This window comes from Delphinus delphis, chromosome 4, assembly GCF_949987515.2.
Source record: "Delphinus delphis chromosome 4, mDelDel1.2, whole genome shotgun sequence".
Lineage (NCBI taxonomy): Eukaryota > Metazoa > Chordata > Mammalia > Artiodactyla > Delphinidae > Delphinus > Delphinus delphis.
This window is the reverse complement of record NC_082686.1, coordinates 66,859,531-66,886,938: the sequence shown is the minus strand read 5'-3', so window position 1 is coordinate 66,886,938 and position 27,408 is coordinate 66,859,531. Positions and strand designations below refer to the sequence as shown.

General features: G+C 36.5%; 1 protein-coding gene across 1 annotated transcript in view; it reads left to right on the top strand.

The window, feature by feature from the left end:
* POLQ (DNA polymerase theta) overlaps positions 1–21,506 on the top strand; it is a 114,256-nt gene extending 92,750 nt beyond the window's left edge. The window contains exons 25-30 of the mRNA XM_060009907.1: positions 3,627–3,811; positions 6,493–6,604; positions 11,501–11,625; positions 17,700–17,853; positions 19,982–20,097; positions 20,548–21,506. Of these exons, the coding sequence (XP_059865890.1) occupies positions 3,627–3,811; positions 6,493–6,604; positions 11,501–11,625; positions 17,700–17,853; positions 19,982–20,097; positions 20,548–20,661 (806 nt within the window). The 3' untranslated portion in view covers positions 20,662–21,506. The remainder of the gene's footprint in view (positions 1–3,626; positions 3,812–6,492; positions 6,605–11,500; positions 11,626–17,699; positions 17,854–19,981; positions 20,098–20,547) is intronic.
* Positions 21,507–27,408: the final 5,902 nt, after the last annotated feature.

The following is a 27,408-nucleotide window of genomic DNA, read 5'->3' as shown; positions in this document are numbered from 1 at the left end:
CGGGCCTCTCACTGCTGTGGCCTCTCCCGTTGCAGAGCACAGACTCCGAATGCGCAGGTTCAGTGGCCATGGCTCACGGGCCTAGCCGCTCCGTGGCATGTGGGATCTTCCCGTACCGCGGCATGAACCCATGTCCCCTGCATTGGCAGGAGGACTCTCAACCACTGCGCCACCAGGGAAGCCCCTCTATTATCTTTTTAACTCTATATCTTAGATACTTCAGAGTTTACAATATGCATCACATCACAGTCTAGCTTCAAATAATTTTATACCACTTCATCCATAACGTAAGGAGTGTTCTTCCATTTCCCATTTTTTGTAATACGTTTAACTTCTATGATTATTATAAACTTTGCTATGTAGTTTTTTTTTTTTGCTGTAAACAGTTATGACCTTTCAAAGAAATCAAGAAACAAAAGTGTCTTTTCTGTCTGTTTACTTTTTTACCCTTCCTGGCACTCTTTGTTCTTTGAAGTAGACTCAAGTTTCCATCTGTTATCAATTTTCTTTACGCAGAGTACTTCTTTAAGGTTTTTTTTGTAGTGCAGTTCTACTGACAGTGATTTCTCTTAGCATTTCCATGTCTAAATTTCTCTATTTTATCCTCACTTTTGTAAGATTTTTTTATTTGACATAGATTTATGGGTTTATAGTCCTTCTCTTTTAGCACTTTAAATATATATTTCCATTAGCTTATGGTTTGCATTATTTCTGATGAGAAGTACACCACTATTTTTCTTGCTATTCTTCCAAGCATAATATATTTTTTCCCAGGATGCTTTTTTGATTTTTTAAATTTGTTATTCAGTTTTAGCAATTTGATTTGGGTGTGAGTCTCTGGGTGGTTTTTTATGCTTTACTATTTGGGCTTTTGAGTTTGCTGAATTTCCTGAGTCCACTTAGGTTTTTTTTTCTTTCTTCTTCTTAATCTATGTGCTTATATTTTTCATTAAATTTGGAACATTTTCAACCATTATTTCTTATAATATTTTTGTCCATATTTTGCCCTTTTTTCCTATTACTCCAAATATACATGTGTAATACCACTTAGTATAGTCCCACAGATCACTGAAACTTTTTTTCTTTTCTTCTTTATTCCCCTCTCTTCATTTTTTTAAACTCTGTACTGCAATGGATATTTTCTACTGACTGTTTTAATGTTCACTGATCTTTTTTTCTACAGTGTCTAAATGCTGTTATATCCTTTTAGTGAATTTTGCATTTCAGATATTGTATTTTCAGTTTTAGAATTTTAAGTTTTTGTATAGTTTTCATTATTGTAATTCACTATTTGTTCCATCATTATTTTTATATGTCTTTAAATTCCTGAACATATTAAAATTCCATCATCTCTGTAATTTCTGAGTCATTTTTCTATTGACTGAATTTTCTCCTGGTCAGAGTTACATTTTCCTGGTTCTTCATATGTCTAGTATTTTTTTTATTGTATGCTGAACATTATGGTTACTACATTGTTAACTCTTTGGATTTTGTAGTCTTCATTTATAGCGTTTTCTTCTGGCAGGCAGTTAATTTACTTTCACATCAGCTTGATCATTTTGAGTCTTTTAAGCTTTGTGAGCAGACGTTTAGAGTAGCCTTTACTCTAGGGCTAGATTAACCATCATTGTAAGGTTTGGCCTTACTGCGGTCTCTACTTTGTGCTCAAGTTGTTCAGCAGGATTTCTCCACTCAGTCTGGTCAGAGCTTGAACATCTTTCAACATTCAAGAGTATGTTGTTCAAGTAGTTCAGCTGATAGCTGAACTTTGATAATAGCTATTTCTTTAGTGTTTGTTCTTTGTCTGGTTCTCTGAACTTTCTCCCTGCACAGTTTAGTATTTGGTCAAAAATCCAAAGGGATTACTGTGCATATTTCTGGTGATCCTTTTATGCAAAGTTCCTTTCTCTCCAAATTTCACAAGTTGTAGCAGCCTTAGCAGGCCCAAATTACACTTTCTTCTTCCAGCTCAGAGACCACAGTGCTTTGTTTCACCTCTTTCCCTGCGCTGCCTCCATTCAGAAACTTGAGACAGTTGCATGGCTCCTCTTATCTCCCCTCTCCTTCCCCTTTCTCAGGGATTGTAGTCCTGCATTGCCTATTGTCCAACATCTGAAAACTGTTATTTCATATAGTTTGTCCAGTTTTATTTTGTTTAGGGCAGAAAGGCCATAAAAGTTGTGGTCATTTGTTTCAAATCAGTATTTATATATTTTTGAATTGGTTATTCGTTCACATAGTTCAGAAATCAAAATATTTAAAAGGTATATATTGAGAAACTTTGCTTCCTTCCCTGTCCTAGCTACCCTGTTATGTATAACTCTTATAGTTAATTACATATTTGAGTTTCTTATATATCCTTCCAGTATTTCTTTATACAGATACAAGCAAATATGAATATGTACTATTTTCTTCCTCTGTTCTTACACAAGCATAAGCATTCTGTATACACTGTTGTTTGCTTTGTTTTTTTGTTTAATATTTTTATGCTGAAGACTTGTGATTATCAGTAAAGAAATTTGAACGTAAGCCAGTTTAATTTGTATGCAGATAATCTTTGCAGCAGCCTGTGGGCTTGTTTACTGAGTCACAGAGTTAAAAGCCTGTTTAATTTTGATGGATATTGTCAAATTGCCATCTAATGGGACACAGTTACCATTTACTTCCAAGTAACAATGTATGAGTGTTTTCTTTCTCCACAGCCTTGCCACAGAATGTGCCATCCAACCTCTGGATTTTTACAAGTAGAAAAGAATTGTTTCTTGTTATAGAGTTAATTTGCATTTCTTTTATTGTGAATGAAGTTAAGCATTCTTTAATAGGTTTAAGATTCTTTTGTTTTTATTAGTTCTGTGAATTGCTTGTTTATATTTTGTTCTTGATTTATAGCACCTCTTTTATACAATATAGCAGTGAGTCCTTTGTGATATCAGTTGCAAATATTTTTCTACTTTTTCTTTAACTATGCTTTTGCTTGTTCTATTTTGTTTTTGCCGTGCTTATCCAGTCATTCCTAGTCCATAGATAAATTATTTGAATCCTCTTAATTATTTGAATACTCTTTTTCACATACAGGCCACTTGACCTTTTTTTGTTGAGCAAGTTTATTTTCAAAGCAGAGCACACATTTCTCTCCATACCCCTTAAAATGTCAGCACACATTAGAAACCAGTTTCTTGATTCACTCATTCATTCATTCCTTCAACAACCATTTGTTAAGGACCTATTAGGTACCAGGAATTGTGCATTTCTGTAGAATGCAAAGGAAGATTATCTCCCATCCCTAATGGCTCAGTGTTACGTGGGAGAGGCATGAAAGAACCATTTTAGATTATGTATCAGTGCTATAGGAACACTGAGGAAAGCACTACCACAGTGGTTAACGGGCAGAGGTCAAGGGTGGCTTTACATATATTACATATCCTTGAAAGCTAAGCAAAAAATTTTTATATGTTACAGAGCTGAATTGCATCATATTAAGAGCAAGGTTTTAGCTTTTTTTGATTTGAGCTTTTTTACATGATCTCACGGTTGTATGTTGGAACTAAATTTCTGTCATCCTGCTCAGTGTTATAAAACTTAGTTTTGTCTTTGTACCGACTTTTCTAAAATCATTTCTGTTTCAGGTGGTTTAATATTAGCTGCTGATTACTCTCAACTTGAGCTGAGGATCTTAGCTCATTTATCCCACGATCATCGTCTCATTCAAGTACTAAACACTGGTGCTGATGTTTTCAGGAGTATTGCAGCTGAATGGAAGATGATTGAGCCAGAGTCTGTTGGGGATGATCTGAGGCAACAAGCAAAACAGGTGGTCTTTACTGAACATGTTTAACATAAATGAGGAGAATTTTTATGATTTAAAAAAAAATTTTTTAACTATCTCAATCATTTGTGGTTGAGGAGTGATTTCTCCCTCTTTGGATTTTTCACAACGTTCACCTGAGCCTGTCTCATGGTATTCATATTTTCCTTTGTAGAGTCAATAGAAAGAATCAGGTAGAGTTAGTCCGAGCCTACTTAGTTCTGGGAAATCTATATGCATTAGTGGTAGATATTGTGGTGGTGGTGGTAGATATTGTGTGTGTGTGTGTGTGTGTGTGTGTGTGTGTGTGTGTGTGTGTATGTGTGTGTGTGTATTTTTAAAATCTCTTTCTAGTCTGTAAGCACACAAATATTTATCTTTTTATATTCACACGCATTCAGCCATGGTGCCTTTTATAGAAGGATGCTCTCTGAATGTTTGTTGAAAAATAAATATTGCTGAGCTGCGGATTATAATCAGTAACTATTAGCTTTTTAGTTATTTTAAGATTTATTTATTATTATTTTTTAAAATAGATTTTATTTATTTATTTTTGGCTGTGTTGGGTCTTTGTTGCTGCTCACGGGCTTTCTCTAGTTGCGGTGAGCGGGGGCTACTCTGTTGCGGTGCATGGACTTCTCATTGCAGAGGCTTCTCTTGTTGCGGAGCACGGGCTCTAGGTGCGCAGGCTTCAGTAGTTGTGGCACACTGGCTCTGTAGTTGTGGCTCACGGGCTCTAGAGCACAGGCTCGGTAGTTGTGGCGCACGGGCTTAGTTGCTCCGCGGCATGTGGGATCTTCACAGACCAGTGATCGAATCCGTGTCCCCTGTATTGGCAGGCAGATTCTTAACCACTGTGCCACCAGGGAAACCCAGCTTTTTAGTTTTTTGAGGCCATTAGTTAGCTAATCTGCCTGTAAAACTTCATACTGCCCTTGGACTTTTCACATGGGCCCATATTAGTTCCTACTCCTGGATGACTGTTGGGCACAGGGAAAATCAAAGGCCACATTCACACTGTTCCCTGGCCTAGATTAACAACTGATACTTGTTTATCACATGACCTGTGGGAAATCTGATGCCCTTTTCAAGAGAGCAGGATTGTTGGCTGAGGTAAAGGCACACCACCTCTAAGATCCTGCTTTACTGGTTTTACATTTGCACTTCTTGTTACTCACAGCTGTGATTCTTGACTGGCTCATTAGGCATGAAACAATTCCTCTCACCACTGCCTGTTTAGCGCCAACACTTGTTTCTTCCACTATTTAGAAAGCCAGTTTTGTCTTCTCTATTTAATCCTCTCAGATTAAATCCTGCATTTAGCAAGAATCAAACCCTAAGTTAAATAGGTAATATTCCAATATTTAATCCTCGTAGTAAGTACACGAAATAGGTTTTATTATTATTGTTCCCATTTTACATAGGAGGAAACCAAGGCACAGAAAGTTAGTAGTTTGCTTAAGGTCATATAGCTATAAGTGGTGGAGCCAGGATAAGTTCAGAATGACAGAACTTAGACGTTCTGACTCCATAATCTAAGCATTTATATACTGATGATAGCTGCCTCTATTTAATAAGTTCTTGCATGATTTAATAGGGTTTATGATATACCAGTTTTTTTTTCTTGAATCGTCATGCACTGAACCATCTAATCTAGATCTCAGTCTTGCTGAGGTATCAGTTAGCACTAAGTAATATCTGAATTAAGAAAAAAAAGTGTAAAAAGACCTAAAAGGAAAAGAAAACAGGAGTGAAAAAACTCCCTCTCAATGTAATTAAAAAAAAAATATTTTGGGAAGTATTTTGGATTTTGATAATCAATTTTTGCAAGTTATCTTTTTAAATTTTATTTAACAATATTTATATGATCTTGCTTTATGTCAGGTGGTATCCTACACACACACACACACATATAAAATAACTCATCTAATCCTAACAAACTCATGATGTAGGTATTACTGTCCTCATTTTATAGTTGAAGAAACTGAGATACAAGGTAGATTGTGCAAGATAATACCTCTTGTAAATGGTGGAACTAGGATTTGAACCCAGGCAATACTTATTAATAAATCAGTTTCTTTATTGACCTATTTAGACCATTTTCCTCCACTACTCCCAAAATTTTCTCAAAAGTTTGTCTTTAACCCAAATGAATTCTGCAATTGTGGGATTTCAGGTGGCTGTGAGATGAAGAGGATATTTATTTCCAATGACGTCCTCCCTATTATGAAGCCATGTAGTCTACTCTTCCTGCTTTTTTAGTGCTATTCAAAGGTGAGGAGAGGAATGTTTGTAATGCTTCTCTTTCCTGACTCCTAGGCACTTCTTTAAGCAGCAGTTAATGAAGTATTATGAGGAGTAGAAAGCTTCTCTGAAGAGTTCTGGATAAATGACAGAAATATTTCCTTTTAAACAACTAGGGTTATTTTCTTCACCCACTCATATTCATTCATATTCTGCCCCTTCTTCTCTTTCTCTCCACACCTCAAAAAGTATTGCTAAAAGGCAGTAAAGGCGCTCACTGGATATCAGCTTCTATGGATCTAACCCACCAAAGCAAATCTAATCCTTTCTTTGACTCACTATGAAAAGTTTACCAAATCTCAATCCTAATGAACTTTTTATGTTTGCATTTTATGTAGTTATGACCTATAATTTACTTACTGTGTGTGATGAGTCCCTTTCAGATTTGCTATGGAATCATTTATGGAATGGGAGCTAAATCTTTGGGAGAGCAGATGGGTATTAAAGAAAATGATGCTGCTTTTTACATTGACTCCTTCAAATCCAGATATACCGGTAAGGAAGCATTGAATGTTAATTATCTTCTAGATACTATTCTTCTCAACTCTCTTTCCATATTATATTTTTAAAAATTTGTGTTACAGAATTTTCTATTAACAGAAGTTTTCATCAAGCACTGTTGATTAAATAACATCAACCTTACTTAGAGATGTGCTTTTTTCATAAAAGTAGGGACAGAAATGGAATAGCAAAATGAAGTTGATGTATATGCTACTGTGTCGTTGTGAAAATCTTATAAAATCTAGGAATTGTCCTGTGCTTTAGGTTTACATAGCTTTATCTTGAAACAGTAAACCATTGAGTAAATGTACCAGAAACTGTGAGAGAAAAATTGCTTTTATAGAGCAGTTTGAATATCACCATTTTAAATTCTCTCTTCTTTCGGCAGTTTATTGAGGTAATTTGCACACAATAAAATTCACCTTTTTTTAGTTGTATAGTTCTATGAATTTTGACAAATGCACGCAATCATACTGTCTACATTACAGCTGAGGTATGGAACCATCACCTCATCATCTCAGAGAGTTCCTTTATGCCCCTTTGTAATCTACCCTGTCCCCAGTCCCCAAAAAGAAAAACTTTTATTCACACATAACATGATCTTGTACATAGAAAATCACATGAATTCAACAAAAACAACTACTAGAACAAATAACTAAATTTGGCACAGGTTCCCACCATACAAGGTCAGTTTGTAAAAATCAGTTGTATTTTTTTTTTTTTTTCCTTTTTTTGGCCATGCCAGCATGGCATATGGGATCATAGTTCCCGACCAGGGATTAAACCCATGCCCCCTGCAATGGAAATGCGGTGTCTTAACCACTGGACCACTAGGGAAGTCCCTGAATCAGTTGTATTTTTATATACTAGCAATAAACAATTAGTGAATGAAGTAAAAATAAAACCATTTACAGTAACATCAAAAAACATGAAATACTTGGGATAAATTTAACAGAGTATGTGCAAGACTTTATTGAAAACTCCAAAGCAATCCTGAGGGAAATTGAAGAATACTTAAGTAAATGTGAGGTTTACCATGTTAATTTATTAGAAGACACAATATTGTTATCACGGTTCTCTGTAAATTGTTCTATAGATTCAGTGCATTTCCAATCAAAATATCATTAGACTTTTGTGTCAGATTTGACAAGCTGATTCTAAATTTATATGGAAATTCAAAGGGCCTGGAATAACTAGAATAATTTGGGGGGGAAAGCACAATGTTGATTATTTACACTCCTTGGTTTCAAAATTTATTATAAAGCTACAATAATCAAGATAGGTATAAGGGTAGATGCAGGGAACAATGAAACACAATAGAGCATCAGGAAATAGACCTATACATATATGGTGAATTGATTTTCAACAAAGTTGCCATGGTAATTCAATGGAGGAAAGATGGTCATGTCAACAGTTGGTGCCAGAACAACTGGATACCAGTATGGAAAAAAAAATGAACTTCTACTTTATCTCATACTATATTCAAAAATTAACTTGATATGAACCACAGACCTAAAAGTAAAAACTAGAACTATCAATCTTGCAGAAGAAAAGGGAGAGGAGCTTTATGACATTGAGGTAGGCAACAATTTCTTAGGTGATAATAACACTGAATTAGTCATAAAAAATAAATATTTATAAAAGACACCATTAAGAAAATATAAAGTCAAGCCACAGACTGAGAGGAAATATTTATAGTTCCTATTATCTAACAAAGGACTTGCATCCAGAATATATAAAGAACTCTTACAACTCAATACTAAGAAAGTAAATCATGCAATAAAATAAAGTTCAAAAATTTGAACAGATACTTCACAAAAGAAAATATGTGAATAACTACATCAAGTGTTATCGTCATTTGTTCTCAGGGAAAAGCAAGTTAAAACCACAAAGAGATACCATTATATAAACATTAGAATGCTAAAATTTAAAAACATTGTGTCTCTTTTACATTGCTGATTGGTTGTAAAATGGTACAACCACTTTGGAAGACACTATGGCTCTTTCATATAAAGTAAAACGTACACTTAACTGTATGATTCTGCAATTCTACTATTGGATGGTTGCCCAAGAAAAATGAAAACATATGTCCAAAGAAAGACTTGTATGTGAATGTTATAGCAGTTTTATTCATAACAGCCAAAGACTGGAAGTGTTAAACAACAAAAATCCTAGTGAGTAAATTAAAAAAAATTTTTTCCCAGTTTTATTGAGTTATAATTGACACACAGCACTTTATAAGTTTAAGGTGTACAGCATAATCATTTGACTTACATACATCATGAAATGATTACCACATAGATTTAATGAGCATCCGTCATCTCATATTGATACAACATTAAAGAAATAGAAAAAGAAGATTTTTTCCTTGTGATGAGAACTCTTAGGATTTGCTCTCTTAACAGTTTTCATATATAACATTCAACAGTGTTAATTAGCTTTATCGTGTTGTACATTTCATTCCTAGTACTTATTTATCTTATAACTGGAAGTTTGTACCTTTTGACCACCATCACCCATTCCCTCTCCTCCCACTCCCCACCTCTGGTAGCCACAAATCTAATCTCTTTTTCTATGAGTTTGTTTTTGAAGTATATTTGAACTACAAACTATGTTAATTCCTGGTGTACAACACAGTGATTTGATATTTCTATACATTTCAAAATGATCACCATGGTAAGTCTAGTTGTCATCTGTCACCATACAAAGATATTACATAGTTATTGACTATATTCCCCACACTGTACATTTCATACTTGTGACTCATGTGTTTTGTAACTGAAAGTTTGTGCCTCTTAGTCTCCCTCACCTATTTTTCTCCTCCCCCCAACTCCCTCCCCTCTGGCAACCATCTGTTTGTTCTCTGTATCGATTACTCCATTTCTTTATCAACTGAGTAAATTTATTAAAGATCAAATTGGCTTTATTCAATGATTCATGAATCGGGCAACATCCCATCTAGCACTAGAAAGGAGCTCCACCGAACTGTAGAAGAGAAAAGTTTTTTAAAGGCAGAAAGGGGGTAGGTGGATAAAGGAAATATTAGCAAAGAATGCATTGTTTCAGGCAAGGTCACTCTCCTAAGGGGATTGGACGGGCCTATTGGGCAGATAACCTCACTAGTGCTGACCATGTAATACCAGGTTGACTGGTTAAAGGTTACATTCCTGGGGGTGTTGAGGCTGCAATTTGGTTAGGTAGTAAGTCTTAGTTTGCTAACATAGGGTTTAGCACAAGTGACTCCATTTTGGCCCTGCTGTCTCCTTTTTAACAGGAACAAATATCTGTCAACAGGATTATGGATAAACAGATTTTGGTATATCTCTTCAATGGAATGCTACTTAGCAAGAGAAGGCAGACACAAGTGAGAACATACAGTGTAATTTATGAAATTCAAGAACATGAAAAAGATACAGTGTAATAAAGTAGATCCATTAGTGTTTGAGGCTGATAATGGGGAGCTGACTGTGAAGGTGATTAAAATGTTTTGTATCTTGTAGTGGTTGTTGGAGGGGTGCATATGTTTGTTAAAATGCATCAAACTGTTCACCGGAAGTGGGTGCCTTTTATTGTATGTAAATTATATCTCAGCTTTGTTTATTGTATGTAAATTATACCTCAGCATTGATTGTTTTTTTAAAGTAGTTCTTGCAATCTCTGAATATTTGAAGCCTTCCTACAGGAGTCAGGTAAGAGAATTCATAGAGGTGTAGTCTCTTAAATCTCATCCTTTTCTTTGCTCTTTACTCAGCAGTATCACAGTAATTCCTGAAGAGAAGATGAGAGCCTGATTGCTTTCTGAAATTCCTATGCTAGTAGTCAGATATCACCAACAGCTGCACTTGGCAGGATTTCTCCCCTTCCTTTCACCCACAGTCTGTGCCAGCCACACAATAGAAATCCTCAAATGAGGGGTTTTAATTGGGAGGCATTAGTGTTTATTACTTAGGATGAGCAGAGCTGTGAGAAAGCAGAAATTGCACAAAAGAATAAAGATAGATTAGCAGTCTCTGTACTTAAATGTGTTTTAAAGAGTATAGAAAAAGAATGTTCCAGGAGAGAAGAACCTCTCTAGCTCAGAGACAGGAATGGGCAATGAAGAGACTGGCCCATCTGAAGCAAAGAGTTCATCCTGGAGAGTCATAAGACCTAATAACGGACCTATATAGCAAAGGATGAATGCTGGTATAGGGAATGTGAATGTGTTTGAGTAATATACTATATGTAGTCTTTTTGAATTTTAAGAAGTGAGTTGTTTAAGTTTCTAATAAAATATTACAACTTCATGCATTAGTTTCAGTTAGGTCCTATTTGAATCATAGCATAGATGGTAACAAGGAGCTGTTGGAATGTATTAAGCCTGGTAAAGATAAGCTCAAAGAGTAAAAGAGGGTTAGTGTGATCAAAGAACAGAACCCTGTGAAAAGTAGCATGGAGTAGTCTTAAGGTCCTGTAATAAAACCATCTAGGTTTTAGTACCTGCTCTGTTGTTCTAGAGTTTAGTTTTGTATTTTTTGTTGTTGGTGGTTGAAAAACAGAGATTATATCATTTCTAAAGTCCCTTTTGTTTCTAACTTTCATAGCTATATGAGGTGATGAGTGTTAATTAAATTTATTGTGGTAATTTCACAATATATGTATATGTGCTGCCTAAGCGAGCACTATTTCACAATATATGTAAAGCAAACTGTCATGCTGTACAGTGATGTGTATAAGTTATTTCTCAATAAAACTGGAAGAAAAAGTGAATGAAAGTTTATATGCAAAATTTTGATGATGTGATATTAATGTTAATCATGGTGAAGTTTTGGTATATTTCACTATATTGAAACTAGTGAGTGAGATTAAGGATGGACATTGATTGTAATTATTTCTTCATTTTCTTTGCAGGGATTAATCATTTCATGAGAGAGACAGTGAAGAATTGTAAAAGAGATGGATTTGTTCAGACCATTTTGGGAAGGCGTAGATATTTACCAGGAATCAAAGACAACAACCCTTATCACAAAGCTCACGTATGTTGAAATTTCTCTGGAGTTTTAACTTAATATTTTAACTCAAATTTTTAACTTTAATGACATGTACTTTTTCAACAAAGACTGAACCCTGCTATTGTCCCTTTTAGAGATCACTAGCATATTAATTGGATCTTCTATTTTATTAAGGACTTCTGAAGTGATGGTACATGCCAGTATTTGCTGAACACAGTCTCTATAGGAGACTAATGTAAATATGAGTTCACTTAGTAATATTTCAGTTAAAGATGTTCTGTTTTAGTAAGCCAATTATTTATTAGCTTTGGTAATAAGTTATATATAAACTTAATTCTTACATTTGCTAATTGTTCTTTGTTTCAGATATCTATACTAATTTGTCATATTACACCAGATTGCATTGTCTTCAGAGATTAGCCAGTCATTGAATTGCGGTATTTTTTGGTTCATTCCTTTTGTTTATTTATTTTAGAAGCACTGGCTCATCAGAGGTTGTTATTAGGATACCCAAAATATTAAAGAAGATATTAAAATGATATTTAATATCATTCAAAAGATGTATTGATGGTATTTACTCAAATTATGGTTGAAATCTCTTTCTGAAATCATTGGGATCCATAAAAGTGTATCTGTACACTTTTTGTGTATCTGAGCATTTAAATTTCTGTTATAGTCCAAACCTTCCTATTTTAACTGGTTGTATTTTGCCCTTACCTCATACTTTTGTGTGTCAGTGCCCACTACACATTGTATGTAATGAAAATATCCAGCCCCCAAATTGCTAAACTACTGTCTTGAGCTAGAATCTCTCAGAGCAATAATGCTCTTAGGGACCATGGAGGAGTAGTTGGGGTTTTGTTACTTCTTCACTCTCTCGCCTCCCATATATCCACATACAGATGTCAGATATTTATCAGCCTTTTACCATATCTCCAAGTGAAGTAGGCACTGTAGTTGTTGCACTAGGAAAAGTAAGTCTTAAAATGTATTGGAAGAGATAAAGCAAACTAAAAAAATATAAAAGTAGCATGTATACTCAGTTATTTAGGCTTCTAGAGGAGATAGGACTTAAACAGATTCTTGAAGACTATTTAAAATTTAATTGATGGCATAAGAAAAAGATAATCACAAGTGACCAAGAGTTTGAGTAAGGATTGGCTAGAAGCCAATCTGATAGGAGTGGAAAGTTTGAGTTGTCACTTAGGAATAGATAATTTTCTACTGGTCAGATGGAATCAGCTATTGGGGAAGGCTTTTAATGGCAGGCTGAGAAATTTGGGCTTGATCTAATAGGGATTGATTATGTTTTTTGGTATTTACACAATGAAAAATGGAGGATAGAATGATTAATGTTAATGAACCATATAATTTTTTAAAAACTAATATTTTTGAAGTTAAAACTGTGAGAGTAAGACTTTTTATACCAAATCCTTAGGAGTCAGAGTTCTAATTGATTCATTATGTTGTTGCTGAGGGAAAAAAAAAAAATTGCACCCCTCTGAATCAGATATGGAGTAAATATAGCCAGATTTATTGTTTGGTTTTCATTTAGTTTGGTTTTACATTTTATTTCAACTTTTACTGTACTGAAAAATATACATAGAGAAAGCACAAGAAACAAATTTAAATTTCAGTAAATTATCATAGAGCTATACCTATGTAACTACCATACAAACCAAAATACAGAATATTGTCAGCACCCCAGAAGCTCCCCTCATGCCTCTTCCTAATCACCATACACTGCCTTCCCAGAAATAACCACTATAACCTCTAACCCTATGGTTTTGTTTTGACCTCTCTGTATATCATATATATGTATTCTGTGTTTAGCTTCTGTCACTCAAAATTACATTAGGCAAGTCATTTATGTTGTTTCATGTTGGGGTAGGTATATGGCTCTGTTATATGAATATACCACAATTTATCCATTTTTCTGTTGATGGGTTTCTAGTTTGGAGAATTTTCTATTTGGATGGGTTTCTATTATGGATCTTGATGATTTGATTATTCTTGTTCAAGATTCCTGGTGCACATATGTTTCTGTTTATGTTTGGTAAAGCGGTAGACATAGAATTGCTCTCATCTTCAATTTCAGTAGATAAAGCAACATTGTGTTTTATGGTAGTTGTAGCAATTTGTCCTCCCATATAAGTTTGAGTTCTCATTGCTCTGCATCCATGCCAACATTTGCTATTAAGTTAACATAATTTTAGCTTTTCTGGTGGGTGTAAAGTAGTGTCTTGTAGTTTTGCTTTTTCTTGAATACTATGTTTTGATATATGGTAAAGTTTTCCCAACTTGCTTTTTTTCTCTCCCCCAAGATTTGCCTGTTCTTGGGTTCTCTGCATTTCCATATAAATTGTAGAAGCAGCTTGTGAATTTCCACACAAACACAAAATCCTGTTGGGATTTTTTAATTGCAGTTGCCTTGAGTTCATAGATCAAGATGGGATTAATGACATATTTATAAATTTGAGTTTTCCAGTCGATAAACATGTTATATATGTCCATTTATTTAGGTCTTTAGGTCTTTTAAAATTCTCTCACTAATGATGTATAGTTTTGGGGAAGAGATCTTACAAGGTTTTTATTAAATTTATAGCTAGATATTGGAAAAGTTTCATGCTGTTGTGAATGGCATCTTTTTTAATTTTTAATTATTTTCCTTCCCTTTTTACATTTTCTAGCCCTTTACTACTGGTATAGAAAGATAATTGCCTTTATTCTTTTGTCTAGAAACCTTGCAAATATTACTTACTAATTACAAAATTTTATCTGTAGATACTTTTAGGTATTCTATCTACACAGTTATTATCTGGAAAAAAAAAGTAGTTTTATAACTGTCTTTCTGAGTCTTATTCTTTGTTTTTTTTTTTTACTTTTGCTTGACTTACTAGCTAGGACAGTGTTGAACAGAGTTAGTGATAGTGAGTATCTTTGCCACTTTTCAGGTCTCAGAGGGAAATTTTAAACATTTTACCAATAAGTAGAACTTTCCTTTAGGTTTTTAATAGTGTCTGTGTCAGAAAAAGTAAGCTCCCTTAAACATGTGCTTGTAGGCTGCAGAGTCTCCATCACAACTACTCAAGCCTGCTGTTCTAGTGCAGATGCAGCCATAGACCCTACATAAATGAGTGAGTGTGGCTGTGTTCCAGTAGAGCTGTATTTACAGAAACAAGAGATGGGCCAGACTTGGCCTGTAGGCTTTAGTTTGCCCATCCCTGGTCTGTTTCTTCTTTAAATGCAATCTGCCTTTTTTCTCTAGGTTGCTTTTAATACAGTGTTTTTCTTTCCTTGTGGTTTCCAACAGATTTTCTGTGATGTGCTTAAGTTTGTGGGTTTGTTTTTTTTTGTGGTACGCGGGCCTCTCTCACTGCTGCGGCCTCTCCCGTTGCGGAGCGCAGGCTCCGGACACGCAGGCTCAGCGGCCATGGCTCACGGGCCCAGCCGCTCCGCGGCACGTGGGATCTTCCCGGACCGGGGCATGAACCCGTGTCCCCTGCATCGGCAGGCGGACTCTCAACCACTGCGCCACCAGGGAAGCCCCTGTGGGTTTTTTTTTTTTAACTTCATGTGCCTGTGTGTGTGTGTGTGTGTGTGTGTGTGTGTTTAACTGATCTGTTTTTGAGGGTGTTAGGACTTCTTGAATCGGCACCGTGAGATCTTTTGTTGATTTTGGAAAATTCTTAGTCATTTCTTCTTCAGTCATTGCTTCATCAAAATCTCTCCTCTCTTTCTGGAACTTCCATTATAAATTTTAAAAACTTTTCTCTTTAATTCCTCATTTTTCGTATCCTCTGTTCCATGTTTATATTTCTTCATGCTTAATTCTGGATATTTTCTTCTAACTTATCTTTCAGTTGGCTGATTTGCTCTTCAATTTGCTGTTGAGCAACTATTGAGCTTTTAGGTTCTAAATGATATAGAACTTTTCCAGCACCCCAGAAGGCCTTTTTATCTTCTCTCCAAGTCGATACTATCTCCCCACTGCACACATACACCAAACTATAGGGAAAGCACTGTTTAAATGCTTTAAGTTCTGTTGTTTTAATTTTTTTGGTTATAGAGTTTCTATTTGGTTCTTAATGGTATTTTGTTCTCTGCCGAAATATTCAATTTTGTCTTTTATTTTCTTGATAACATGATCATTTTATAGTCTAATAGGTTTGATACTAGTCTGTAGTCAAATATGGCTCATACTTGAATCCCTGTAGTCTGTTCCTATTGCCTTTTGTTTTTCTTAGTTTTCTATAAAAACAGTTGTATTATCTTACCTCCTTACCAGGCCTCCTACTTATTGGGCTGTGAACCCAAATATTTCAAGACTATCAAGTTCTGCTCAGCTTCTTAGCCTGTCAGCTGCCTCTTCTGGAATCTGTTGATTTCCCTGGGAGAAAGGATGGCCTCCAATGCCAGGATCACCTCCTTGGTTTCCTTTCTCTCCCAGTTCTCTAGGTTCTATAATTCTTCACTTCCCTTTTCCTGTCTGATTCATTCAAAGAGGCATTTTCTGACCACCTTTTTCTGGTTATCAGTGGAAGGGTTAGTCCTAATGGCATAATCTCCTATTACCAGAAACCTGTATATTTTTATGTATATGAAAACACTCTAGTGATGAGAAGGGACTAAGATTGTGGGACACAAAGCTGAGACTGCCAAGTTTTCTTATTTTGGAATAGAATCAGGGAAGTACAGTATCATGAGAATGAATTATATATTTTAGTTATATTTGTTGTGTCACAGTAAAAACAACTCCCGTATTTCAGTGACTTATAATAAGAATATTTATTTTTAATTCATAGTATAGTTTGGCTCTGGGTTGACTCTGCCTCTGCTCTGTATTTTCTTCATTCTAAAATTCAGAATAAAGAAAAGTACCTACCTGGGATAAGCCCTTTTTTGTGACAGTGTTAGATAGCTTTTAAAACTCCTTGCATGTGCTGTATGTCAGTTTTACTCACATTTTATTGGCCAAAACAAGTCAAGGCCATTCTTTTAGAGTGAAAAACACTTTGAATTACATGGCAATGGGTGGGGGCCATGGGACTTCACAGAGAAAGGCAGCAAGTAATAGCAACAATAACATAATCCACTGCACAGAGGCATATAGTTTCAAGAACAGGAGCAGTCAGAACTTTGAAATTCAGTCACTCTTTAAACAATGACAACTGAATGAGTTTAGAATGGATTCATCAGCATTTGACAAAACAATAGTTAAAAAGTCTGTCTCTTTACCAGTATGTAATATACTAGGAGTTGGATGTAGCCCAGGTGACAGGGAACTAGAGAACACCTCTCAGGTTACATAGATCCCTCCAGTGAGTAGACCCTTCCCATTTTCTGAGCCCTTTTGCAACAACAGGAGTGATATTCATGGATAGATTACATCTTGGATATTAACCTAGACCCCTATTCCTACTGCCCCAGGATGTTCACTTTTAGCAGCTGTGGTTGCCTGCCAAGAAGCTCATGGCAGCAATAGTTTCAGGGAAGTTCTAATTTAATACCTGGGGATCTAGGATCTGCATTTTCACCAGCAGCTAACGATTAGGCCCAATAGCCCATAAAAAGCTCTGATTCATACCAGAGGGCTGCAGACTTGCTGTGGCCAAACTCTACATAGGACTGAGAGGCCACTGATATGGGGGATGTGCTTGAAACATTCCAACCCACATCACAAAGAATGGTATTCTAATTATATCTATTTAGTGTTAAGAGGAATTGTATTTTGAGGAATGGATCCTTTAAAGTGAAGTTTAGAATACTGATACTATATTTTTAAAAATAATTTTGAGCTTCTAGATACATTTTAAGTGTAATGTAGTTTTTGGTTCCTAACTGTCGAAGATTTCTAAACTGAAGCAATCTGACCTTCTTTTGTTTAGTCTATCCTCATGTGAATGATAGCCCAGGATCTAGAGCCCTGGATCATTCTGGTTGTTATTCTTAAGATACAGCTTATAGTGGATGCCCTGGGTCACATCTCAGTTCCAGATTTCCAGTCTGCACATGTGAGCACTAATCTGTGGACGCTAAAGGCAGGTATGAAACAATGCTGGCGTGTCTGATGGAGCATCTGTTGTTGTTTTTCATAGGCTGAGCGTCAGGCTATCAACACAAGAGTCCAAGGTTCGGCAGCTGATATTGTCAAAATAGCCACAGTTAATATTCAGAAGCAATTAGAAACCTTCCACTCAGCCTTCAAATCCCATGGTCATCGGGAGAGTATGCTCCAAAGTGACAGAACAGGTTTGTTCATAAATGAGGCCCTTGCTATAACATGGTGAGATTAATTACATCAGAAAAGAAAGGGGGAAACGATTTATATTTATTTCTCAGCAGTTCTCAAACATTTTGGTTTCATGATGTCTTTACACTCTTAGAAAGGATCCCAAAGAGCTTTTGTTTATGTGTGTTAATTATATCTACTAATATTTACCATATTAGAAATTAAAACTGGGAATTTAAAAACATTTATTAACATTTACAGGTAACAATAATAAACCCATCATGTGTTAACATAAATAACATATTTTTATGAAAATAACTACATTTTTTTCAGAACAACAAAAAAATTCGTGATGAGTGGTTTTATTTTTTCTGAAAATCTCTTTAATGTCTGGCTTAAGAGATGACAGTTGGAGTCTCTTATTTTTCTGCATTCAGTTTGTTGCAATATTACCTGTTCTGTAATCTCTGGAAAATCCTCTGTAGAGGATGATGAATGTCCCAGTTTGTGGGAGACTGATGGTTTCCCAGGATGTGGGACTTTCATTGCTAAAACCAAGGTAATTGATCACCTTGTTGTACGCTTATGAAAGAAGGAGACTGAAAAAGGAAAATAACCTTTGGGTGTTATTGGGAAAATAATTTGACTTTGCAGATGCTTTGAAAGAATTTCTGGGATCCTCTTCGATCCTCATACCACACCTTAAGAAGATGTTGATTTTCCTGTTCATGACTTTCCATGAACACATGCACACATTCACACTCTTATATTTGTAGAAAGAGGATGTATGGTCAAACTTATTTGGGGAATAACATTGTACTGTGTGCTTTGGAGGATTTAGAAGTAAAAGTTGTCAACCTATGTTTGAATTTTAAATCTGCTAAGGAAAGGAAGATATGATACCTGACTGTGAAATATTTACCTGACTCTTCACAGCAGAGTGATGCAGTGTCAAAATGAAGATATAGGTGGTATCACTCTTTAGAGTGAGTGGAAGACAATGTGGGTATGTCACTGAGGATGGCTTGATTGTGTCATGTTGAGTTAAAGGCAGTAGTAGGTCAGTGGGATCAAAGGGAGCTCAGCCTGAGGAAGCAGACCACACAGGGAACAGGAGGATCATGGCATTCTGGGTCAGAAGCCAAGTAACCAAGGGAAATCAAGAGGACAAAGGTATAACGATCAGAAAGCAGAAAAACTAGAGCATTCAGACAGCCAATGATGCAAGATAAGTGGGGCCCAATGGGTCAGATCAGATTTTAGCCAAACTGGCAAACAGATGCACAGCCTTTGCAGCCCTGGTATGGAAGCAACTTGCCATGCCTCATCTGCCTTTGTTCTCTTACCCTGTGAGAGCCACCTCTGAGAAAACTTGGGCTGCAGGTAGTGACAGCTAAAGAACTCTCTCTGAGGGAAGCACCAGATATCGAGGGAGACAGTATTTGTGCTGTCCTGTCCTGAAGAATAAGTATAGGAAATTTGAAAGGCAAAAAGGAAGGACTGCTCTGAGAAACGGGCAAACAATGGAAGGCAGATACTCTAAAAGTATTAATGTTGAACCTTATTTTAGTGATCAGAGGGGCATAATCTGTACCACTAGGCCCACTAGTTAGGAAATAGTGACTATAATAACTATATTATAATAACTATAATACAGTGATTTTTTTAAACCATTTTTGGATTCATGAGTTCTTTTGAGAATCTTCTGAAAAGGTATACATCATCTCCACAGAAAAATATACAGACATAGACCCTTTCATATATCTTGAAGGAATCTGTGTATTTTCTGAAGTCCACATTTGGACCCTAGGTTTAGAATTACTTGTCTAGAGTGTGTGGTCCAACTGGGGAATCACCAATTCTACCATGGTGACACTTCTGGCCAGAAAAAGACATCAAGGAGTGTCAATCAACTCCATTTACTGATGTCTTTTTTAGACTCCTCATTTCTGGGAGGAGGTAGGTGGAGATTTGAGTTTACCTGATAGGTGGGCTAGGTGGCAATCAGCAATTAGTTATTTTCTTGATAGCTCCAAATTTTATGTGTTTTAATCTCTTAATTATAATTTCCCAAAATCTCTCAAAAAAAAAATACTCCCATAGCACAGTGACATGCTGATCAGTTTTGCTACTTTTCTCATGGGGTAGGATTGTTACCAAAGAGAAAACTGCAAGGGATGTTCTGTCCCATCAGAGGAGGCTTCTTCATCCTTCAACTCCATGATGAACTCTTATACGAAGTGGCAGAAGAGGATGTTGTTCAGGTATTTTTGCAGTGTTCATATCCATTCTACAGAAAGCTAAGACACTGTAAGTCAGGCTAAGATGCATGAGATTTCTGGAGCCCTTCCCTAGCCCCAGGATGGCTATAGAAAAGTAGAATCCTTAAGGGTAGAGAAAGAGCTAAGAGTGCTCATCTTTAAACTCATTTTAAAAGAAATTCCTGATGCAGGGATATTTTTGTCTGCGAGAAGTTAGATGAGAATTTGGAGTCTTGCCCTGAGGATTTCAAAGCTCTGAGCATTCTAGTGAACCTGGCAGAGCTTCTGTTTGTCAGTGCAGATTAGTGTGGGATACCTGGCTCTTTTCCAACTTAGAGTTTTAAGCACCATGAGGTAAAGAGCTCCAGTCTGGTTTATCCCCTCAGTGAGTGGGCTGGCAGACAGTTCTTTGACTGGGCAGAGTTTGTTAACCTCTTTTTTTTTGTTTTGTAGGTAGCTCAGATTGTCAAGAATGAAATGGAAAGTGCCGTAAAACTCTCTGTGAAACTGAAAGTGAAAGTGAAAATAGGTGCCAGCTGGGGCGAGCTGAAGGACTTTGATGTGTGATTGTAGGGAAGCCTGGTGTAGGTACAATCACATGGAAAGAATAGAGATTACCCTTTCACCTACTTCATGAAAACAGAAAACCTCAAGTTCTGGTGAACTTACGATAGTAATTTTATAGTGAGAGTTTCAAAACATATATGAGTTTATTTTCTGTAGTATGAAAAACATTTTTGAGGCAAAATATCAAGTTTAATGATTATATTCGCTCTCAAAGAGTATCTATGAAATTGCCTTTTATAGTTTACTGTGGCCCTAAACAGTTTCAGAACACATGCTTGAAATACGTACTTAGCACTTTGGATCTTCATCTGTCTGGTTGAGCATGAAGAAAATGAAACTGCTGTCTCAGGGTCATTTTCATCCCAACCAGGATTCAGACACTGGTGATACAGACCCCTGAAGGAGCCAGAGGCAGATAAGGATTTGGTTTCACATAAACCACCAGGGTTAGGTGTTGTGTGTGATTTTCATCCAGTATCGGTGTAAGACTTTTGAAGTGGTATTTTTAAATAGCACTGGCTAGTAAATTAAGAATTCTGTAAAGTGGTAAGACTTGGTATGGATGTAGTCTAGGAATGGATTTTCATGAATTGCCATTTCTTCTTCCTTTCCCTCTCCCAATTCATGCAATTAATATATTTCCAATACTTAGGTATTATAAAACAAGCTACACCTCTTCAAGAGGTATTCTGATCTTAAGATCAGATATTTATACTGCAGTTTAATATAACACTGCCAGAGAAGGAAAACACCCCCTCATCAGTCCCTCAGTACCTTTCTCTGTGGCATGGTGAGAATACTCACGCTAAAAGATTGTACTTTATAATCCCAGTCAGAGGTGAATAACTGACCTTTTTTTTTTTGCTGTTTTAATAAAATTAATTTATGAGAAACTTTATACCAGCAGTTCAGTTTTCAAAATTGTGTTTGGTCTAAGTATCAGAAGCCTGTGTATCCATTTACTTATTCTATAGTTTGCTCAACAGTGTACACATAGGAAGTGTTTATTATATTCTTAATCAGTTATCAAAGAGCTCTTTTATGTTTATTCATCAGAATTTTAAAAGACAGTTGCTTTATAAACAAAGTGTAATACACTGTTAGTAGTTGGATATTAGTGCACAAAATCCTCAGATATTTTGGTGCTGGGGGGAAGTGGCAGAAGACGACAGAGGTAAGAGGGAAGTTATATCATTATTTCTCGAGTTTTTTCCATATTCACCTGTACCACGTTTCTCAGAAGAGTTGCAGTGCTGTTAGTATTCTGGTGGCCTTGAGAATCCAGCACAAGAGAAACCTCAGCCTATTTACATGAGTGTTCTCCAAATATGAGCGCAGACATATAGATCACTTCCACCTCATCTTCTGCAGCCATGGCTCTGCATGTGTGGTTACATGCATTTTCTCATCCTTTTTGACCTTCAGCTGGGCTTAAAACAGGAACTCCTTGCTTTGCATGATTCAGTTATGAAAAAATTCAAGTTACCATGGTTTACTTAAATAACACTAGTGTCCATACAACACAATTCAAATTTCAATTGGCATGGTATATTAACTTAATGATCGCATAAAGTTCAAACTTCAATGGTAGCTCTTCAGTCTACAAATCACTATGTTAGTAACAGATGCCCTTTGTTGTAGGCAGAATAATGCACCTCCCCTCCCCAACTGCTCACATCCTAATCCCCAAAACCTGTGAACATTTTCGTCACATGGCAAAAGGAACATTGCTGATGTGATTAAGTTAGAGATCATGAAATGGGGAGATTATCTGGGTGGTTCCAATGTGAACACAAGGGTCCTTGTGAGAGGCAGACAGATGATCAGAGTCGGAGGAGGAAATGTGACGATGGAAAGAGTGAGATTGAGGTTTGAAGATGCTGCACTGCTGACTTTAAAGATGGAAGAAGGAGCCATGAGCCAAGGAATGCAGACAACCTCTAAAAACTGGAAAAGGCAGTGGAATGTACAGCCTCCAGAAGGGACACAGCCCTGGCAGCACCTTGATTTTAGCCCAATAAGATCATATTGGACTTCTGACCTTCAGAACTGTAAGATACTAATTTGTGTTTTTGTTTGTTTTTCAGTTTTATTGAGATACAATTGACATACAGCACTGTGTAAGTTTGTGTACAACATGACTTACATATATTGTGAAATGATTTCTACTATAAGTTTAGTTAGCATTCATCATCTCATTAGATACGAAAACGTTTTTTTTCCTTGTGATGAGAACTTTTAGGATCTACTCTCTTAGCAACTTTCAAATATACCGTCCAGTAGTGTTAACTATAGTCTTCATTCTGTTCATTACATCCCTATTTTCTATATATAAAATCATGTGATCTGCAAATAGAGACAATTTTCCTTCTTCCTTTCCAATTTAGAAGCTGTTTATTTCTTTTTCTTGGCTGATGTCTAGTATAGGACTTCCAGTACTATTTTTTTCTATTAATTAATTAATTAATTTATTTTTGGCTGTGTTGGGTCTTTGTTGCTGTGCGCGGGCTTTCTCTAGTTGCTACTCTTCATTGTGCTGCGTGGGCTTCTCGTTGCGGTGGCTTCTCTTATTACAGAGCACAGGCTCTAGGTGTGTGGGCTTCAGTAGTTGTGGCATGCAGGCTCAGTAGTTGTGGCATGCAGACTCAGTAGTTGTGGCTTGCAGGCTCAGTAGTTGTGGGGCATGGGCTTAGTTGCTCTGTGGCATGTGGGATCTTCCTGGACCAGGGCTTTGACCCGTGTCCCGTGCATTGGCAGGTGGATTCTTAACCACTGTGCTGCCAAGGAAGCCCCCTTCCAGTACTGTTTTTAACAGGAGTGGTTGAGAGTTGGCACACCTGTCTTATTCCAAATCTTAGAGGAAAAGCTTTTAACCTTTCACCATTGAGCATGATGTTAGCTTTGGGCTTGTCATATATGGCATTTATTCTGTTGAGGTACATTCCTTCCATACCTAATTTATTAAGAGTTTTTATTATGAATAGACGTTGAATATTGTCATGCTTTTTCTGCATCTATTGAGATGATTGTATGATTTTTTTTTTTTTTTAATGCAGTACGCGGGCCTCTCACTGTTGTGGCCTCTCCCGTTGCGGAGCACAGGCTCCGGACGCGCAGGCTCAGCGGCCATGGCTCATGGGCCCAGCTGCTCCGTGGCATGTGGGATCTTCCCAGACCGGGGCACGAACCCGTGTCCCCTGCATCGGCAGGCGAACTCTCAACCACTGCGCCACCAGGGAAGCCCAATTGTATGACTTTTATCCTTCATTCTGTTAACATGGTGTATCACACTTATTGATTTGCATATGTTGAAACATCTTTGCATCCCAGGTATAAATTTCAGTTGATAATGCGGTATAATCCCTTTAATGTGCTGTTGAAGTCAGTCTGCTAGTATTTTGTTGAGGATATTTGCATCTGGGTATATCAGTTATATTGGCTTGTAATTTTCTTCTCTTGTAGTGTCCTTTTCTGGCTTTGGTATCAGGGTAATGCTGACCTTATAAAATGAGTTTGGAAGTGTTCCCTTCTCTTTGATTTTTTTCCGAAGACTTTGAGAGGGATTGGCATTAATTTTTCTCTAAATGTTTGGTAAAATTCACCAGTGAAGTCATCTGGTTCTGGGCTTTTGTTTGTTGGGAGGTTTTTTTTTTATTACTGAATTAGTATCCTTACTAGTAATTGCTCTGTCCAAATTTTCATGATTCGGTCTTGGTAGGTTTTATGTTTCTAGTAGTTTTTCCATTTCTTTAGATTACCCAGTTTGTTGGAATATAGTCGTTCATAGTAGCCTCTTATGATCCTTCGTATTTCTGTGGTATCATTTGTAATGTCTCCTCTTTCATTTATAATTTTGTTGATTTGGGTCCTCTTTTTTCCTTGGTTAGTGTAACTGATGATTTGTCAGTTTTATCTTTTTAAAGAACCAATTCTTAGTTTTGTTAATCTTTTCTATTGTTCCTGTTTTCTGTTTCATTTATTTCTGCTCTAATCTTTATTATTTACTTCCTTCTGCTAAATTTGGGCTTAGTTTGCACTTCCTTTTCTAGTTTCTTGAGCTGCAGAGTTAGGTTGATTATTTGAGATCTTGGTTTTTATTTTTCTTTAATTAAAAAATACTTTATTGCTAAAAAATGCTGACCATCATCTGAGCCTTCAGCGAGCTATAATCTTTTTGCAATGGTAATGTCAAAGATCATTGATCACAGATCACTGTAACAAACATAATCATAATGAAAAAGTTGGAAATATTGGGAGAATTACCAAAATGTGACACAGAGACACAAAATGAATAAATGCTATTGGATAAATGGTGTCGATAGACTTGTTTGACACAGGGTTGCCACAAACCTTTAATTTGTAAAATACACAATATTTGTGAGTTTGTCTTGTTTCTTAACGTAGGCATTTTTTGCTGTGAACTTCTCTCTTAGACCTTTTACTGCATCTCATACATCTTGATAAATTGTGTTTCCTTTTTCATTTTTCTCAAGCTGCTCTTTTATTTCCCCTTTAATTTCTTCTTTGATCCATTGGTTGTTCAGGAAAGTATTGTTTAATTTCCTTGTAATTGTGAGTTTTCCAGTTTTTCTCCTGTTGCTGATCTCTAGTTTCTATACCATTGTGGTCATAGAAGGTATTTGGTATAATTTCAGTCTTGTTGAATTTGTTAAGACTTGTTTTGTGGCCTAACCTGTGATCTATCCTAGAAAATGTTCCATTTGTGCTTGAGAAGTGTGTATATTTTGCTGTTGTTGGATAGAAAGTTCTGTATATGGCGGTTAGAGACATTTGATCAATAGTATTGTTCAAATTCGCTCTTCTTTAATGATTCTCTTTTTGGATGAGAATCCATTTTTGAGAGTGGGGTATTAATGTCCCCAACTATATTTGTATTACTGTTTATTTCTCCATTCAGTTCTGTTAGTTTCTGCTAACATATATAGGTGCTCCAATACTGGATGCATAAATATTTACAATTGTTACATCCTCTTGATGAATTGGCCTCTTTAACATTATATAATAATCATTTTTTTTGTCATTTTTATGTTAAAGTCTATTTTGTCTGATATAAGTCTAGATACCCCCTGCTTTGTTTTTTGGAGGGGGGGCAGCGTTTATCATTTGCTTGACGTATCTTTTTCCATCCCTTTGCTGTTAGTCTATGTGTGTCTTTAAGGCTAAAGTAAGGGTCATGTAGTGTTCTTTTTTTTCTTTAATCCATTCATGTTTTGATTGGATAATTTAATCCATGAAAGTAATTATTGCACCCGGATGCTTTCTGGTTGGGCAGGACTGGGAGCTACACTGAACAGTGAGTGGAGCTATGATTCTGCTCCCCTGCCTGGATGGGGAGAGTGGAGGGTGAGGGGAGGCAGACCAGGCTCCAGGGTGGGTAGGGGTATTTGTTTGAGGTCCCAAGTCAGGCAGACCTGCACCTTGCTGAGTTCCCTGGTCAGACTGCACCACTGTCTTGGCTATGCTGATGAGCAAAGCCACTAGTTGGGACTACCACCTGGGTGTTGTAAGTAGGACCTGGGTCTGCAAGATCTGAGTGCTGGTTGTTGCAGGCCTCTCACCCCTTCTTCATCAGGATCTGATTCTCAGAGGTCAAGCCCTGCAGATTCCCTTGTTATCCCCATAAGGCAAGACCCCAGTGGGACTCCTAAGAAGGGACCCAAAACACTGGAAGAGCTGGATGTCCACTGGGATCTCTTTTCCCACTGGAAGAACTGTAAGTTCAGGGGAGACCCATGCTGTGCTGGCCTGGGGGAGAGGCAGTATGGTCAGCATGTAGCAGCTCCTCTCATCCTTCTAACATGGTCTGTCTCAGTCTCTGTGGTACAGGGGATGCTTCAGTCTCACCCCACATTCTAGGATTTTCTCAGTGGTGTCTTGTCCATGAATAGTTGTTAGTTGTTCTTGTGAGGAGGAGTGAAGTTGGGAATGACCTATGTCACCATCTTGGTGATGTCACCCCTAAATTTGTGTTGTTTTAAGCCAGTAAGTTTGTAGTCATTTGTTATAGCAGTAACAGGAAACTAATACACATGGTGAGTTACCAATTGCGTCATTTCTTTCAAAGTCTGTCAATGACTGGTCACTGTACATCTGTCATTTACTTTACATACAGACAATAAAGCATGTAGCAGTGTTGACTCCTAGTCTCCCAGTGTTAAATCCATGTGACATTTTATAAAAATGGTTAACCAGAAGAGGAAATTGGCTAATTAAGATGCAGGTGCACCATGAAATGAAAAATGAAATGAAATGAAAAATGACAGCAGTATAAAGTGAACTTCAAATTGGATGTAGAGTTATATAAGAAGTAGTTGACTGTGGAAGTATTGACACTGATGCCATTCTAGATACTCTAGATATGCAACTTGAAAAACCTAGAAGGCAAAATTATCAACATAAATGAGGGAAATGGTTGTGACAAAGAGGATGAAGATATCCTAGGGGAAGCGATTTCAGCAAAAATCTTTGTTATTTATTAACCTCCAAATTTACTGTAATTCCAATCAAAGTCTCAACAGGAATTTTTTTTTTTGAGATAGATTATATACTAAAATTCACCTAGAGAAAAAAACTCAATACCTATTAAACTAAAAAAGATCAATATTAGGACATATTATAAAGATTGTAGTAATTTAACTATTTGATAAGGACCCTAGAAATAGACAAATAGATTACTTGGGCAGACTAAAAATTTAGAAAACAGACTTAGGTGTATATGGGAAATGA